The following is a 17,300-nucleotide window of genomic DNA, read 5'->3' as shown; positions in this document are numbered from 1 at the left end:
AAGAGAACTGGATAAATTCATGGTGGTTAAGTCCATTAATGGCTATTAGCCAGGATGGGTAAGGAATGGTGTCCCTAGCCTTTGTTTGTCAGAGGGTGATGGACGGCAGGACAGAGATCATTTGATCATTGCCTGTTAGGTTCACTCCCTCTGGGGCACCTGGCATTGGCCACTGTTGGTAGACAGGATACTGGGCTAGATGGACCTTTGGTCTAACCCGGTACGGCCGTTCTCATGTTCCCCACATTGAAGATGACGCAGTTTGGGCTTTGCCTAAAGGCTGCAAAGAAGCAGCTATGTTAGAAGGGGACTGGCTGGGGGAAGGCTCATCAGTCTCAGAGATGGGAAAATTCCTGTAAATCTAGGGCCAAACTCTCATCTCAGCCAGTGTAAAGCTGCAGTAACTCCTCTGACTTTCTGGGAGCAAATGGGAGAGCACTGCACCCTTTTCCCACAGAGCTCTCACCTCTATGTGTATACCACCTGTCCCTCCTTAGAGATGGGAGCACAAGAATTGAAGGCTGGGCAGTGTCCCATCTCCAGTGGCTAGTGCCACGCGCTCCAGAAAGAGCCAGAACCCCCCAGTGGATAACCCCAGTGGTCAAAGGGGCCATGCATCCCAGCACTCAGAGGTTTGCTTACACCTTGGTGCAGGAGGCTTCGCCCCTCAATAGCTGTCAGGAAGGAGCATCTGCAGCTGCACCCACCCATTTTTCAGGCAACCAGTGAAGACAGCTGGGCTGCAGCAGAACCACCTGATTGGCTATGGCAGGGGGCTTGCCCCTTTAGCCCAGCAGCTGTAGTAGATCAGTGGCTGCTCAATGCACATGCCCATGGATTCTCTGCCTCCCTGTGTGCTCCCCTCACTCCAAGCCCTGCTTCTGCCCTGCACCCAGCCTCAACCATGCCCTGCTCCCAGTCCTGTCCTAGCCTCGCTTCTGCCTTGGAACCAGCCCTGCTCCTGCCTTCCCTGCCCCCAGGTAACTTGGTTCTGATCCTTGGCTCTGATTCCTGGCTCCAACTCTGTCTTGATCCTTGGCTCTGGTATTTGGACTCTGACTACTAGCCCTGACTGCCTACAACCCAGTATCCCAACGGTCACATAGCTGGATGTTATCAGTCATGCCACTGTCCGATCCTTTTCTGAATCCCAGTGGGCTCTTGGCCTCTAGGATACCTTGTGGTAAGGAGTTCAACATGTTAATCTTGCAATGTGCAAAGAAGTGTTTCCATGTATTGATTTTAAATTTCTTCCCTTTCAGTTTTATCAAATGCCCTGTTCCTCTTGTACATGGAAAAAGGGTGAACAGAAGTGCCTGATTTACCATCTCTAACCCATTCATTATTATGTACATCTCTACCATTTCTCCTCTCTAAACTGAGCAGCTCCTCATCTGATCAAATAGTGTCTCATAGGGAGGCTTACTCAGGTTTGAGAGATGGGCAGTGAAAATAACTAGACACCTTTCTGTCTGCACCTTATGCATTGTGCGACAGGGTGACTAGAACAGGACACAGTACTCCACAGGAGGGAAAACCACTGATTCCTAAGACATTGTTTGGATGCATAAGAAATGGGTAGAAGATAATATTGAAAACATTGTGTCTTTTTTCTATTCAGATACAGGGGTGGGTGTGTACATGCATCTTTAAACACACACACAGGGTTTCTGTACTTGGTGTATGCACTCAGGGGCACACCTTCTCTCTAAGGCTGGTCTACACTGGGGGTGGGGCGGGATTGATCTAAGTTACGCAACTTCAGCTACGTGAATAACGTACTTAGACCTACTCACTGCGGTGTCTTCACTGCAGTAAGTCAATGGCTGACGCTCCCCCGTCGACTCCGCCTGCACCTCTGCTCTAGTGGAGTCACGGAGTCGATGGGAGAGTGCTTGGCAGACGATTTATCGTGTCTTCACTAGACATGATACATCGACCCCGCTGGATCGATCACTGCCCGTCGATCCAGCGGGTAATGTAGACAAGCCCTAACGGAGGTGGGCTCACACACCACTGACCAGACTCACCTGTATGGCTTGCTCTGCTGGGACGGAGGAAGCTCAAAAGGGAAAGGCTACAGGGACAGATCAGCAAAGAGGAAGACAGTCACTGACCTTACTGCCCCTGAGAGGGCCTGGAGCAGGTATAAGATGGGGATGACGAAAAGGAGGAGCTGGAGGCAGTCCCTAGCTCTGAGCACGGACCCTACAACCCACAGAGAAACCGAACCCTAAGGGGCAACCAAACGCCTGCCCAAGAGACTGGCCACCTTTGCATTTTCATTTGACTCTGATTCTCGCCTGCTCAGGGGGAAGGAGAAGGGAAAAGACCTGTTTTTATTTGGAGAACCCCTTGTATACCGCAGCCAGAAGGACTATGTAAGCAGCTCCAGTCATGGTCTGCTGGGGCCAGGGGTGCCCCACCCACCACCTCATACACACACCCCCTCCTCCACCACCCCATACATACCCCCCCTCTCCACACACGGTGTATTGTAAACATGCCAAATCTCTGCTCCATTCAAAGCCTGCCAGGGAATCAGCTCAGCTTTCTGCAACTGGGACTGCGTGTCGCTTCTTAACGTGAGAAGAAGGGGAAGTAGTAAAAAATCAGCCTAAATTCCTGCCTAATCCTTTATGAGCCCTAATTTGTCTTTCTTCTTGATTCTGTGGCCTGGGAAACATCTTGGCTGTTTTATTCATTGCTAATGACTCATTCACAGCTGAATCTTCTTAATTCTAATTAACACGTGTTAATAGTGTATCAGCCAGGGTAAGGGGAACACACACAGATGTTTAAATCTATAACCTCCCCACCCCCGTCTCCGCTAGCAGCAGTGGATGTGGTGAGCCAAACCGCTGAGCTGAGAAGCTTTGCTCCATCTCTCGGAGGGAGGGATTGTTATATAAATTATCTGAAACTCAGACCCAACTGCTCGGGTTTATAGATTCATAGATTCTAGGACTGGACGGGACCTCGAGAGGTCATCGAGTCCAGTCCCCCGCCCTCATGGCAGGACCAAATACTGTCTAGACCATCCCTGATAGACAGTTATCTAACCTGCTCTTAAATATCTCCAGAGATGGAGATTCCACAACCTCCCTAGGCAATTTATTCCAGTGTTTAAACACCCTGACAGTTAGGAACTTTTTCCTAATGTCCATCCTAAACCTCCCTTGCTTCAGTTTAAGCCCATTGGTTCTTGTTCTATCCTTAGAGGCTAAGGTGAACAAGTTTTCTCCCTCCTCCTTATGACACCCTTTGAGATACCTGAAAACTGCTATCATGTCCCCTCTCAGTCTTCTCTTTTCCAAACTAAACAAACCCAATTCTTTCAGCCTTCCTTCATAGGTCATGTTCTCAAGACCTTTAATCATTCTTCTTGTTCTTCTCTGGACCCTCTCCAATTTCTCCACATCTTTCTTGAAATGCGGTGCCCAGAACTGGACACAATACTCCAGCTGAGGCCTAACCAGCACAAAGTAGAGCGGAAGAATGACTTCTCGTGTCTTGCTCACAACACACCTGTTAATGCATCCCAGAATCACGTTTGCTTTTTTTGCAACAGCATCACACTGTTGACTCATATTTAGCTTGTGGTCCACTATAACCCCTAGATCCCTTTCTGCCGTACTCCTTCCTAGACAGTCTCTTCCCATTTTGTATGTGTGAAACTGATTTTTCCTTCCTAAGTGGAGCACTTTGCATTTGTCTTTGTTAAACTTCATCCTGTTTACCTCAGACCATTTCTCCAATTTGTCCAGATCATTTTGAATTATGACCCTATCCTCCAAAGCAGTTGCAATCCGTCCCAGTTTGGTATCATCTGCAAACTTAATAAGCGTACTTTTTATGCCAATATCTAAGTTGTTGATGAAGATATTGAACAGAGCTGGTCCCAAAACAGACCTCTGCAGAACCTTGTTATACTTGTAATACCTTTCCAGCAGGATTGGGAACCATTAATAACTACTCTCTGAGTACGGTTATCCAGCCAGTTATGCACCCACCTTATAGTAGCCCCATCTAAATTGTATTTGCCTAGTTTATTGATAAGAATATCATGCGAGACCGTATCAAATGCCTTACTCAAGTCTAGGTATACCACATCCACCGCTTCTCCCTTATCCACAAGACTCGTTATCCTATCAAAGAAAGCTATCAGATTGGGTTGACATGATTTGTTCTTTACAAATCCATGCTGGCTATTCCCTATCACCTTACCACCTTCCAAGTGTTTGCAGCTGAAGTTCCCTTATGAAGAGCACAGGGAGTATCGACTGCCCAGAGGTAGCAAATGCACAGGGACTCCAAACAACACAACCAGGATGTAATCATCTGCCCTCAGGGCTGTCCCCACCCAGAAAAGAGGACGCCAATCCCCCTGGGGCCCCCTGCAGTTGGAAGGGACAGACACCAAACCTGGCTGTCACCTCCCTATCCTGCGCCCAAGTCGTTCAGTTTGATGCCCCAGCTATCCAGCCCGATCTCAGCATGTGAGCTGGGAGGGACAGACTGGCTAAGGGCTGTGGACAAGTAGATTAAGGCATCAGAACCAAACCCCTGAAAGGAACCGAGAGCAGGGGGAAAGAGAGAGCCAGGAGAGCCCCACGGGCACCTGCCTGCGCACCTCCAGAGGACTCCAGCCCAGCACCTATGACACCTCATGGCATCTCACTGGAGGACCCCGGCGCATCACTGTACTTGGGAGGATGGGGGAAGTGAGTTACATGGGCTTCCCATATCCTTCCCTCAGACTGGCCCAAGCCACCCAGCAGCAAGAACGTTCTCAGCTCTGCCTTAGAGACCCCACTGGCTTGGCGCAGTCGTGGGGCCAGCATCCTACTCCATGCTGGCCAGAGGGCTGGCACGACGGGAGGGGGGTGCTGGGCAGGGGGGCTCCAATGCAGCAGGCACTGGGCTAGCAAGCAGCATCTAGGGCTGTACTCTACAGGGGGAGAAGACGGGAGTTGGGGCTGAGTCAGCATTTGCCCAGGGGCACTGGCTGGAGCCACTGGTGAGGGCAGCCCATTTCCTCAGGCTCCTCAGTTAAACAGGCACTTAACGGCCCTGCTCAATATCACCTTCGCTGCCACCTCCTGCTCCATTGCCATCTCCTTCCAGCACCTCGGGCATGCCAGGCCCCAGCGAAACCAGCACCCCATCCCCACCCAGGCCATGCCCTGGCTGCCCCAGCATCCCCATCCCTACTGTACCAGCAACCTTCGTGCCCTCCCCCACCTCCGACCTGTGACACCCCCTCTGCTCCAGGCCATTCTGGGCAGGAGGGGCCCATCATGCTTGAGCATCACTCACTGTCCTCCTTGGTCTGGATGTAGAGCACGCTGCTGCGGACACCATCGCCGGCCTGCGTGTATGCCAGAACCTGGACGCTGTAGTTGGTGAACTTCTCCATCCCCCGCAACTCCACTCGCTCCCGCGTGGTGGTGATGTTCTGCATCTCCCCCCACTCTGCAGTGGAAACATGACAAGGGGATCAGTCGGGGGCTCAGAACCAGCCTGCTCCCCAGGCGACCTTGGCAGGATTAGATTCTCTGCTCCCACTCACCCTCCCATTGCAGGACACTGGGCCATGCACTTCCAAGTGTCTCAACCAGGCACCAAGGTCACTCATTGCTTTCAGGCCAGACAGAGACACAGGGACAGTGAAGCCAGCTGCATTACAGCCCAGATTACCAGCCCATCTCCGCGGAGCTATTCCTTCAGCTTCAGGGCCCAGCTTCTGACCTTCTCTGTGCCCAAACTGGGTAGATTCCCAACCTTCCTCCCGCATGGCTCTGTGGATTACCAACGCACAGGGCCCCTGAGAGCAAGCGTGGGGACGGGCTCCATTGCTCAGCTCTACAAGCACAGGATCCAACTGACATGTTGTCTCAGGTCACAAGTGACATCCTGGCTCTTTATGGACATTTTCAGTGTCACAGGAAAAAAACCCGAGCAATGCTGCAGGCTTGGCAGCGGACTGCAATAGCAGGAGGCTTGAAAGTCAGGTGCTAAGTGGAGTTACAAGTGTGTGTGTAGGTGAGGCAGGGGACATGGATGGGACTTGTGTATTTCCAGCCTCCATTATGGCAGATCTCGCCACGGGTCTCAAATTTTGTAACATTTTAGAATAAGAGGAGTAAGAAACAAAGCAAAAAAAGTGAACCCCATCCAAGCCCTCACCTCCGTCCATATAGAGAGACCAGAAGATCACCCTGTACCCCTTGAGCACGCCATTCAGGGTACTACGTGGGGGCTCCGACCAGGAGATCACAGCCACATCTGACGTGATGGATAATGCCCTCACGTTCTCCGGGGGCTGGCTGGGAACTGATGGAAGAGTCCATGGAGAGAGAGAGAGAGAATGAATCAGTGAGGGAGGATGCAATGCTGTATGAGCAGAGCATCGGTAATGCTCTCACCATCTGTCTGTTCAGGTAGTTTAGTCCTCACAACATCTATTGTTAGGGTTTGGCTCCCTGCTGCATTTGTGAACGATGAGCAGGTAAGAATTTCAGACTCTCAGATTCGCCATCTTGGAGCATGTGAGAAGCCAGACCACAATGAGGAGCTACATGCAGTTGGATCCCAACTGGACCGGGTCACAATTTCCCAATGAAAAAATCATTCCCATCAGAAAACGTGGGCTCATCAAAACCGAAATGTTCCCACGGGAAAAATTATGATTTCAAAGAAACGTTTTGATTTTTGCCTTGTATAACGTTTTGTTTTGACTCAAAATATGTGGTTTCAGCATGACATTAAAATGACATTTTATTTCAAATCAGCATTTCAAAGTGAAGAATGATGCCATGAGATATCAGAGCACTTGACTTTGATTGATAAGTTCTGAAAAGGGTCGATTTGCAAATGTCCAAGTGACGCATTCCATCTCTTCCAAAGTTCTGTGAATATTTTTGATATTTTGAGACAAAAACAAAAGTTGAAATATTGGAATTTCCCAGGGGCTGGAACTTCTGCTTTCCATCAAGCACTAATCCCAGCCTTTCTGGGTAGCTAGGCACTGCGCCAGCAGCTGCCCACCCACCGGAGAGGGCTCCATTCTGCAGCAAAGCTTGGACTGAGAGTGATGTGAGCAGCAGCCCAAATGTGGATGAGAACATGCAAAACTGAACCAGTGGCAGGCAATGCTGGAGTAAGGGAGCCCAGCAGAAAGGTCCTTTGCTAAAGGGTGGGTGCTGTCTAGCCTGCGGTCTGAGTAGGGTAACCAGCGTACATCTACACTGCAGCTGGGCAGGTGTGATTCCCAGTGGAGGCAAACGGATTCGCAATAGCTCAGCTTGAGCTAGCGTGCACAAAACAGTGGTGTGGGTGGTGCGGCACTGGGGGGGGCTCGGGCTAGCCACCTGAGCTCAGATTCAGGGGTCAGGCAGGTTTGGACTTGGGTGGCTAGCCCCAAGCCACCACCAGTGCTGCCAAGTCCATGCTGCCATTTTTAGTGTGCTAGCTCGAATCTGTCTACTGTTCCTGGGAATGACACCCCCCAGCTGCAGTGCAAACACTCCCACCAATCTTGATGCTAAAGCCCTGGTTTGAGCATGCCCTGGAGTGAAATTAACCAAATAAAGGCTGAGTTTGCAGCAGAGGGTCTTGTAAACTGAGTCATGGTTAAAGGAGCAGACCTGCTGCTGTCTATTGAGATTTCATCAAAATAAAGTGGCAAACAACATACGTGAGGCTGAGCTCGCGAAAGCAAAGGTGGATTCACATAGAACACACTTTCAAAATGTAGGGTTAGGGCTGGGGTTGGCCAGTGGCAGATGTGGGGTTGGGAGGAGAAGGGGGACCATGGACTTGGCACGAGGGGGGACCAGCTTGGGCACGTCTACAGGCTGGCTGCTTAACACAGGTGCTACCCCTAAGCAAGCAGCCAGGTTCCAGACACCCTCCTCTGCCCAGCAAAGGGAGCTCGCTGCCTCAGGGTATCAGAGAACACAGACGGCAGGCATTACACAGAGGTGTCACCCCCGCCAGGGACCATTCGCTAAGCCTCTTGCAGGGACTCAGAACCACCAGCCCAATGGGGTCATGGCTACACAGCATCGCTGCCCAGGGAGCTAGCACTGCAGGTGCTGAGCTGCCTTCTGGGAGGCTCCCGGGGGTTTACCCTTCCATCTCCAGCTCCACACTGCTGAGCCATTCAGCATGGTGGAGGGAGGCACAGCACTGTGGGGAGGGGGGTTCAGTCTGACCAGCCCCCTGAATTCTCTCTGCTTTTGAAGTTGAGGCTCAAAACTACAGAAAGGGCCTGGCATTGGGTAAACAGAGCAGGAAGAGGTACCAGTGCTTTGTCCATATTGCTTAGTATTAATCACCCGGGGGAGGGCATGGGGTGTGCCACACCCACGCCATTCATTTCACATCTCCGCTGCCTCTGCTCTCATGAAGTCCTGCCCCTTCCTGCACATTGTCAGAAGTCAAGAGACGAGCTGGAGATGGCAGGGGGCAAAGCGGGTTGCCAGGCAGGCCTGTGAAATACCCCCAGACACAGGGCCAAAGCAGCTTTCGTTTGACCCAGGGAACTCTCATGGGACTTCTGAGAAGTTACATAATCCCACTGCAGGATTGTGGTCTCTGCTCAGCTACGAGTCAAAACCACTCCCGCTTTCCCTGGTGCTGTTCTGGGTGGCAGCATTTGAAACACACCTGGCACAAAGGGGACCCGAGCCAGCCTGAGACCTCTGCGTATACCAGAACACAAGTAGTGCTGCAGAACCAGCAGGGTGCCCAAGGTCAACACTGTGTGAAGGACACCCTAGAAATGTGTTGCTCTGCAGCGGCAACTGGCCACACATCTATCCACCAGGGAGATGCAGAACTGACCCAGCCCCAGAAGTTTTGCCTCAACCTTCAGTCCACCAAAAATTCTTTGCCAGCACAACTGGGTGAAACTTCACAACTTCTTCAAAACCAACTAGAGCCCCATAATCCAGGAAGCAGGAAGAATGTCTACACTGCACTTAGAACAAAGGGAAAAAACAGGAGCGCTAGCTGGATGCAAGGTAATTACATCCCATTGCCCCATAAGAGGTAACTCTAATTTTTATGAGCATTTAAATGATAATACATCATCCTAATGATCCTCTTTGAAAATGATTATTGTTTCATATCACTTAGGTGTAAAAATATAAGCACCATGTAATTAGGGACTGAGTGTAATAAACTAATACAGAGAGTCCGTTTGAACAAAATGAAGGCAATATAATTATGGAAAAGACACTACTGCTAAAACAGGGGCCCTTGAATACCCCAGGAGGAGTGCTAATAGAGCCAGGAAATGATCCTGCTTTGACAGGCTAATGAGAGCCTTAATTAAGTATGAAAAACTGCTGAGCAAATGCAGTGTGAAACTTTTTTTTTGTTTTTAAAATGACTCCGAGGCCAACCACGATCTCTCCCCAGTGGAAACATCTAAGGCACTTTGTAAAACAACCCTGCGAGGAGCAGGTAGAGCAGCTGCCAGAGCTCACAGGCTGGGCCCCCTCCAGCTGCTACCTGCAGCTTCCAGGGCACGTTCAGCCACTGTAAAAGGCTGGAAGCTGAGCAGGTGCCTGGCAGGGCAGCACTGGCTGGGGCAGCCCCAAATACGCAATCACGCTTAGCACTTACATAGCACCTTTCAGCCAGAGACCTCGTAGCCCTGGACACTGGAGGGCAAGGACTGCTAGTCCCACTTTACTGACATGGCAGCTCTGGTGCCGAGAGGTTACGTGACTCGCTCCAGGTCACAGAGCAGGCACAGAACCCCACCTCCCCACTGCAGCACTGGGGCGCCCACGCCCTCTAGCTCCCAGATGGAGTTTATGAAGCTCTCCCATTGTTTGGGCAGAGGGAGTGTGTGTCTTGCGCTGAGAACAAGGGTGCCTGGGCCAGGGCTCTATTCCCAGCTCTGCCAATAGCCAACCGTGTGTGACCCTGAACAAGTCACTTAACCTCTGTGCCAGAGCTCACCTGTCAGCCAAATGGGCACAATACCTACCTACCTAGCAAGGCTGCATGAAGCTTAATTAGCACCCCCGAAGTGCACTGTTGTTGAAGTGCTCCCTGCCTCAGCCATGGCAGAGGGAAGAGAGGGGCTGCTAGCAAAACAGGAATCGTGCCATGAGCATGAAAGAGGAGATGCAGCCATGAAATTTTAAACACAAGATGAAATAAATGCCAGCCTGAAGGACAAACTCGGAGCACAGAGCTGCGGGCATGGTGCTGCGGAAGAGGGGTCCCCTGTCACCTCTGATACTCTGACATACTGTCTTTGTGTCTCAACTCATTTGCATGAGCTAGAAGTAAGTATTAATCATAAGAAAATGAATCGGTTCCTTTATTAAGAGCTAGTCCCCTGAATTCACATGACTGTTTTCGCAGCATTCAGCCATATGCGCATGGCTGTTAGCGTTTTCCAGGCTCGAAGGTTGCTTAATAGAAAATTACTCCAATTCAGCTGGAGTCTGGTCTGCGGCAGCCATTTGAACAGGACGACAGATTCACGTACCACCACCTGGCACTGCCACAGCCCCTCCCCTCCAAGGGCCTCGGCACATTCTGCAGATATTAGCACAGCTACAACAAGGCGAGCAGCGTCAGTCCAGTCCACAGACAGGGAAGCTACATCACAGAGGCTATGGGTCAGGTTTTCCCATGTGGGCTCTCATTTTGGGTTCCTAGCATTAGACATACAGGGCCTGATTTTGATAGGTGGTGAACACTCGCCATGGCAGCGGAAGTCGCTTGGAGCTGTGGCTGTGCAGTACCCCTGACAACCAGGCCTTGTAAATCTGACCCAGATCTGAGGCACCTAAAATTTGGCCCTATCTGACCCAGTGAAACACAAGGGAGATGGGTAAGTCACTTCGGCTGCAATTTGCAAAGGGGCCCAGGAGAGTTGTGCACCTAAGATCACGCAGAAGCCAGGAGTTCTGACGCCAGGAGTTCTGACTCCAGGGTCCTGCTGAGACCACTAGACCACACTCTCCCCCCCTGCAAGGCAAGTGGGATGGGGAAAGGGTTTGACCCAGTTTAAGTGACTAATGTTTTTTGCCAGGTACCAATGCTCTTTAGAGGGCAAAGACAGATATTTCAGTGGAGACGCACCTGCATCAGCTCCTAGGCTCTATCAGAGACGGTTCTAGGGGTGGGGAATTTGCTACTTCCCTGCTACCCTCAGATCTCTCTGCTCCTGGAGACTCAGCTAATATAGGAGGAAGATCTGCAACTGCATCACTCTCAGCAGAGTAAGCAGATCCTTTCCATGAAGTGTCCTGCACCTCAGAAATGAGACACCGAGGGAAGGTGCAGAGCTTTCCCCATGCTGGGTTTGAATTACTGGGGCAGGAAACGCAAGCCATTTTCCCACTATGCAGGTAGTTTGAAATACACCAGAGTGGCAGGGGGTCTGCCAATAATGGCCTAGTAATAGTGAATCAGGCAATAGCTCCTGCAGGATTAGCGGGCTCTCCACTCCCTTAAGAATGAACAGGGATGTGTAAAGCCACCCTGACATCCCTTTAATTAGACTAAAAATCCAGTGTAATTTGGGTCCCCACACACTGACTCAGGTCTTTTTGTTCCTGGGAAAAAAATTATATATAAAATCAAAACCATGTGATATAATGAAAGCCAGCCTCCCTGTCCATCAGGCAGGGAACAAATCGCAGATGCTCTGCCCCTCACCAGAAGGGGGGAGAGCCCAAAAGTGTTTTCTGTGCTGGCCAGGGATGAAAAGTGGGCAGAGGGGTCAGGCAGCTGTAAATTGCTTTCTACACAACACACAGGAGATCTCCAAGATGTTATTCCACAGAGGGAAGGGCTGACAGACGGAGCCAGAATACACTGCTGCCCACCTGCTATATACACCCAAGGGCCTTGCCTCTACTGAGTTTCAGCCATGGGTGGCCAGCTCCCTGGACTGGGGTAGACAGTCCAGCATTGCTAGTTGTACCATTGCTGTTTGCTATGCTTGAAAGCAGGGTGCAAATTGTCTACACTAGGGGTTTGCATGATGCTAGACAGAGGGTGCAAATCCCCTGTGTTGACAAGGCCAACCCCACCTCAGAGTTTCGGCTGCTGCTGCCCCAGACTAATCAGGCTGCACCAGAGACCTGGAGAACAAACACCCTCAGAATGGCTGGAGGCCCTTCCAGATGTCTCTGTGCCCTTGTCTGTATGCCCCGGCACCTCGGTATGCTTACCATCCTCGAGTGTGGTGGCATTGATCTCGCTGGAGGAGGGTCCCGTCCCTGCGCGGTTGAACGCCTGCACCACGACCCCATACTGTGCAAACTTCTTCAGGTTGTCCAAAGTGTAGACCTCACTGTCCCCCGTGGCCTTCATCTCCACAATGCTGTATTGCCCGTTGCTGCCAGGGCTGTTTTCCCGGTAGCCGATCTGGTAGCCACGGATCACCCCGTTCTGGAGTTCCTTCTTTGGGGCCTGCAGAAGCGGGGATACAAATGGAGCAGGGTCACGGGATGGGCAGCATCCACCCCTACCTCATCAGCCCATCAACGCTCCCCAGCACTGCTGGGGATAACATGCAGCAAAACAGGAGGTCTTAGTGACCTGAAGCAGCGTGCCCATGTGCATTGAGCCCATGTGTTCTAATCCCAGCTCTGCTCAGAACTGGGGCGAATACTTAATGTGCTTTATTCACCCGTGGGGCTGATCCTACTGACCCCCGCTCACAAGGGGAGAGAGCCTGTGAGACCGTCTCAGAATGCGTATGGTGCTGTGGAAATAGAAATTGCTGCTTAAGTGCCAGGTGTTTTATTAGTGGTCTACAAAGCCCTTTGCAACTCAGTTCTCCCCACTTCTCCTGCCCAGCCAGGGCAGCTCTTCCAGTGTTCCCTAGGTTCATGCTGGACTGGGATGAAGACCAGACTCTCTCAGCTGCGGGAAAGGGTCTCCTACTCCCTCTCTGACTCTCTTTAGGGCACACTTGGACGCATTCATCTGAACTGGCCCAGCCTGTCTGTTGGGGCCCCTTCCTAGTTTGTGTTTCTTTGCTATTTGTGTGTAATCTCATTCTGCATCCTTAGTGCCAGGGGACGCTGCTCCTTTGGAATAGCAAGTGGCTCATTTTACAGGTGACAAGGATTTGCTCCTGGGCCCTATCCTTCGGTTTTCAGTCTGACTGGATCTTTGTTGGTTGATTTTTTAAAATACTCCTGCATTTTGGCTTCTACTAGGCAGTGCTCAGATGCTGATAATCAAATAGTAACAAACCCAGAGCCATTCAGAGCCTGGCAGAGGGGCTGATAACTGAATGCTGATTGGCTGATGAGGAAGTAACGATTTACAGCACCTGGTCAGGGCTAGGACTCAAGTCAGATGATCTGATTAGGAGGGGGGAAAAGGGGCCGACAGCCTTAAAAATGCACCAAGCCAGGTTTAAATCAATTTTAACAATATTTCTCTGAAGCATTAAGAAATCAATAGGGCTGATTGCAAATGTATGTTATAAAGCCACAGCAATCCATCTCACTGAAATACTCTTAAAACCAAGTGACTTATCTTTCAAGTGAATCTTATTTTTCATTAATCTGTTTTTCAATGCTAAAGGGGAGGGGAGGAATAGAAGATGGAGCCCTAAATTTATTGACTTGCTGGTTCATTCTGAAGTCCTAACTTTATAATCAATTTTATTTTTCCAATGCAGCTTCTGAAAAATAAATCTGATTCTAAATTTTATTGATCTTTGCGCAAGCATTTTGTAGCCAAGTGTCTTGATTTTTACATATTTATCCTCTCCACCCTGCATGAATATCCTGTAAGATAATAAGCATCTTATAAAACATGATTAGGAAGGGCCTCGTGTGACAGAACACGGGTACTCATCTAGCCCTGAAGTTTTCATTCTGTCTAGTGAATTTTACTTGGGCCTGGGCATGCTGGTGAAAGGTGATGATCCAAGACATTGAGCCACAGGAGCAGGGCTTCTGTTTAGGATTGTGATCCTAAATATTCTTGCCCCTAAAACCAGCTTCCTTACATCATCGCCATAATGAAACAACTATCACGTTTAGCGTATCTCTAGTGCATTTTCATCTAACATCTCAAAGCGCTTTCTGACCACTAACTGACTCAGCCTCCTTGTGAGATATGTGAGCATTATATTTCCATTTCAGATGGGGAAAGTGAGGCACAGAGAAATGAAGTGACTTGCCCAAGGCACCAGTAGCTCTAAAGTGCCATCCAGGGTGCTGTACAGGCAATGGGCCTGCTGCCTTCTATCACTGACATTAGAGGTATCACCATGCCAACAGAACTCCACACACAGCAACCCCCCCCAAAAACAATGTACCTTCCAGGTGACCTGGATGCTCTGCGATGTCATTGGCTGCAAGGTGACATCCATTGGGGGCCCATCTGGAGCTGTGGTTAAACAGATCAAACAGAGTCATGTTTACAAGCTGCAGAGAAAGCTGCAGAGTCCCTGGTAGCAAAACTTGCTTTAAAGAAACAACTCTCCAGTGGGGCAACCATCACAGGGAACAACCAACAACAGAGGGCTAGAGAAAAATAAATGCACTTCTCTATTCTTGAACTAAACTGTGCTTTAAATAAAAGCTTTTTCATCTTTCCCAGTTCAGCTCTCTTATTTCCCACTGACTAATGCAGCACTGCTGAGTGCACAAGGGGCAGTTAAAGTGATGAATGTAGCCATTCTAGAGAGGACAACACGCAGAGAGAGCGCGCGCTCCCCATCTCAGACTCGGAGAACGTTATCCAACATGCCAGCTGTATTGCTCCTTCGATACACGTTTGGCTGGGCCCATGTGCAGGTCCTAGCCAGAGAGGAAATCAATCCCCTTGTGAGTGTTTGAGAAGAGGACTTGGTTCCTTACAGGGGTTCGCGCACACAGTGAAATGAGCAAAGGTGAAACACACGCACATAAAAACAGCTGTGATTTAACAGCACAGATTTCATGCTCTGCTCAGAAGTCTCTCTCAAAACTTCAGCTGAGGAATCTTGGTTCCCAGAGACTCACAGGCCAGTCAGTATACACGTGTGCATTCCTGCACATCTACAGAACTGTGCCGGGGTCCAGCCCCTGCTGAATCTCCATGGGGGCTGCACGGAACATGCAGAACTGGAGAGTCACTAGCTGAGCTGGCTGCCCAGGCTGGGATATTTGCTTTGCTGACGGAGATGGAACAAACTGCACCTTCACTGCCGGCTTGTGTGCAGGCAGCTGCACCACGCCAGGGTTTTGCAGTGTCCTAGCTGTCTGCTGAAGTTAATGGCAAAGGGGGAGGCCTGAGCAGCTCATTTCCCAAGTCCTGTGGCGTGCGGTAGTATGGACACAGGCCCCTTCAGCTCCCTTATTCCCGAGTCACTTGGTCAGGACCACGGAAAGCTCCCTGCTCCTCGCTGCCAATAGGAAGACTGCTCAGCACCAAGGCCAGTTCCTGTGGCCTGGGCACAGCTCACCAGCACAGCAAAAGCTGGGCCACTCTGTCACAGGCAGTGCAATGATTCACTCCTGCCTGTGCACGGCCTCTCCCACACACAAAGCCTCAGACTTTTCCCATCCAGCCAGCACCACAGGCTCCATTCTGCATCCAACTTAATTTGTCCTTCCTGGTAACTCCCTCTCCATGTCACCTCCCCGAACAAATGCCTCTGCTCAGACTCAGCACCCAGAGTGGGGGGAAAGGCCTGTATAGCCAGAGAAAGGAGTGCAGGAGGCATGCACCCAGCAGAGGAAAATGCATGAGCGAGAAGCACCTGCTTCCTCGGTGCTGATGGTGAGCTCCTTGCTCGGCTCGCTGCGCCCGATCTTGTTGAAGGAGTACATGCGGATGCTGTACACGGAGGCTGGGTGCAGGTCCACTATATTAGCCTGGTTAATGGTGGGAGAGATGTTGCGGGTAGATTGCTTAAAATCCCAGGAATCTGGAAAAAACAACAACAGTGAAAGAGGACAGGGATCCTATGAAGAGTCCTGGAGTTCATGGCTCCGCAGAGGCTCTGTCAGCCCCACAGGCGAGAATGCCAGTTCATTTTGGTAGGATCCCAATAACACAACGCCCCAGAACTTGCATCTGCCTGTCTCGCACCCCACCACGTCTCCTGTCTCATGACTCTTTTCCCACTGAGCCACAAACGTGCCAACTCCTGAGCACCTGGACACATTTATGCCACCCACGCAGGGCAGAGCATCTGGAACCTTCTGTAAACAGCAGGGAGTGCTGAAGATGGAGAAGGAGCAGTGCTTGGTAATGCCAGGACATGCATGAACCTGCTGCCAAGAGTGTGCTGACTCTCAGCTGCAGGTTGCTGAAGTGTGGAGCCGATGGCTTATACAGTTTCCTCTTCTAGGATCTAATTCACCAAGGCACTGAGCACTTCCCTCCCCACTGGCCTCCAGGAAAGCAGAGGCTCTTCAGTGCTTCCAGGAATTGCTCAGTATCATGCAAGATCAAGCCCTTAATGCCTAAAATTATCCTGATGAGGAGCAGGAGCAGTACATGGGTGAGGTGTATGGGGCTCTGTGTTTGGCCTGGGTTTAATTAACTTGGAAGCAAAACAGACAAACACAGACATTATTTTTAATGGGGTGAGCACAAGTTGAGATATTTCCATTCCATATCTGATTGTTCTGAAAATCATCATCAGCTCATCTCCTGTAGAGACATTGTTGAAAAGTGACAGACTCTAGAGGAGGTGTGGGAAAGAGGCAGGATCTTAGGTTTCCAAAAGAAGGCACCTGAAATACCACCAGAAGATTAGGAATCTATATCTTCCTACCGAACCACATATAGATGTTGGATTCATTTTTTAACAAAATAAAAATAAATAATCCGAAATGAAACGTTTTCCTGATTTCCCCACCACACAAGGCGCGTTCGAGATCGGAGTGTGATGTACACATTCCCCTGAAGCTTTGACAGCCCAGTTGCTACAGGAGAGTTGCACAGGGAATGAACTGGGCTAGTTTCACTGTCCAGCCATGACCGTGATGTGCAAAACCCAAACCAACAGCATCCTCAGCGCAGAAACACCGTTTAACATGGCTGCTATGCACACAGCTTCAGGTGTGGCATCACCACAGACGTGCTGCCCAAACGTGCCAGGCAGAGGCACCAACTGGGAAGCTCAGGTGAACAAAACTCCTCCTGGTTTCTCCTGGCAGCACTGTTCACTATAGGGCATTGACCCAGGCTGGATCACAGCAAGAGGTCCAAAATGGGATCTCTGGTGGCAAAGGGCATTTCCCAGCTGTGCTTCCCAGGCCATGGGCACTCGGGAATTTCTGAGTCGATTCGACCCAATG

At 50.4% G+C, this 17,300-nt stretch overlaps 1 protein-coding gene across 4 annotated transcripts in view; it reads right to left on the bottom strand.

Annotated features, from left to right (window-relative positions):
- Positions 1-17,300, bottom strand: part of DSCAML1 (DS cell adhesion molecule like 1) — a 349,813-nt gene that overhangs the window by 108,392 nt on the left and 224,121 nt on the right. For all 4 annotated transcript variants that reach the window (XM_039496725.1, XM_039496726.1, XM_039496727.1 and 1 more), the window contains 5 exons: positions 15,752-15,919; positions 14,324-14,394; positions 12,213-12,453; positions 6,190-6,336; positions 5,320-5,475 (listed from right to left, as the gene is read on the bottom strand). In XM_039496725.1, coding sequence (XP_039352659.1) covers positions 5,320-5,475; positions 6,190-6,336; positions 12,213-12,453; positions 14,324-14,394; positions 15,752-15,919 — 783 coding nt within the window. The remainder of the gene's footprint in view (positions 1-5,319; positions 5,476-6,189; positions 6,337-12,212; positions 12,454-14,323; positions 14,395-15,751; positions 15,920-17,300) is intronic.

This window comes from Mauremys reevesii, linkage group 12, assembly GCF_016161935.1.
Source record: "Mauremys reevesii isolate NIE-2019 linkage group 12, ASM1616193v1, whole genome shotgun sequence".
In the NCBI taxonomy this organism is placed as follows: Eukaryota; Metazoa; Chordata; order Testudines; family Geoemydidae; genus Mauremys; species Mauremys reevesii.
Note: the sequence above shows the minus strand (reverse complement) of the source record. Positions and strands in the feature narration are given on the sequence as shown.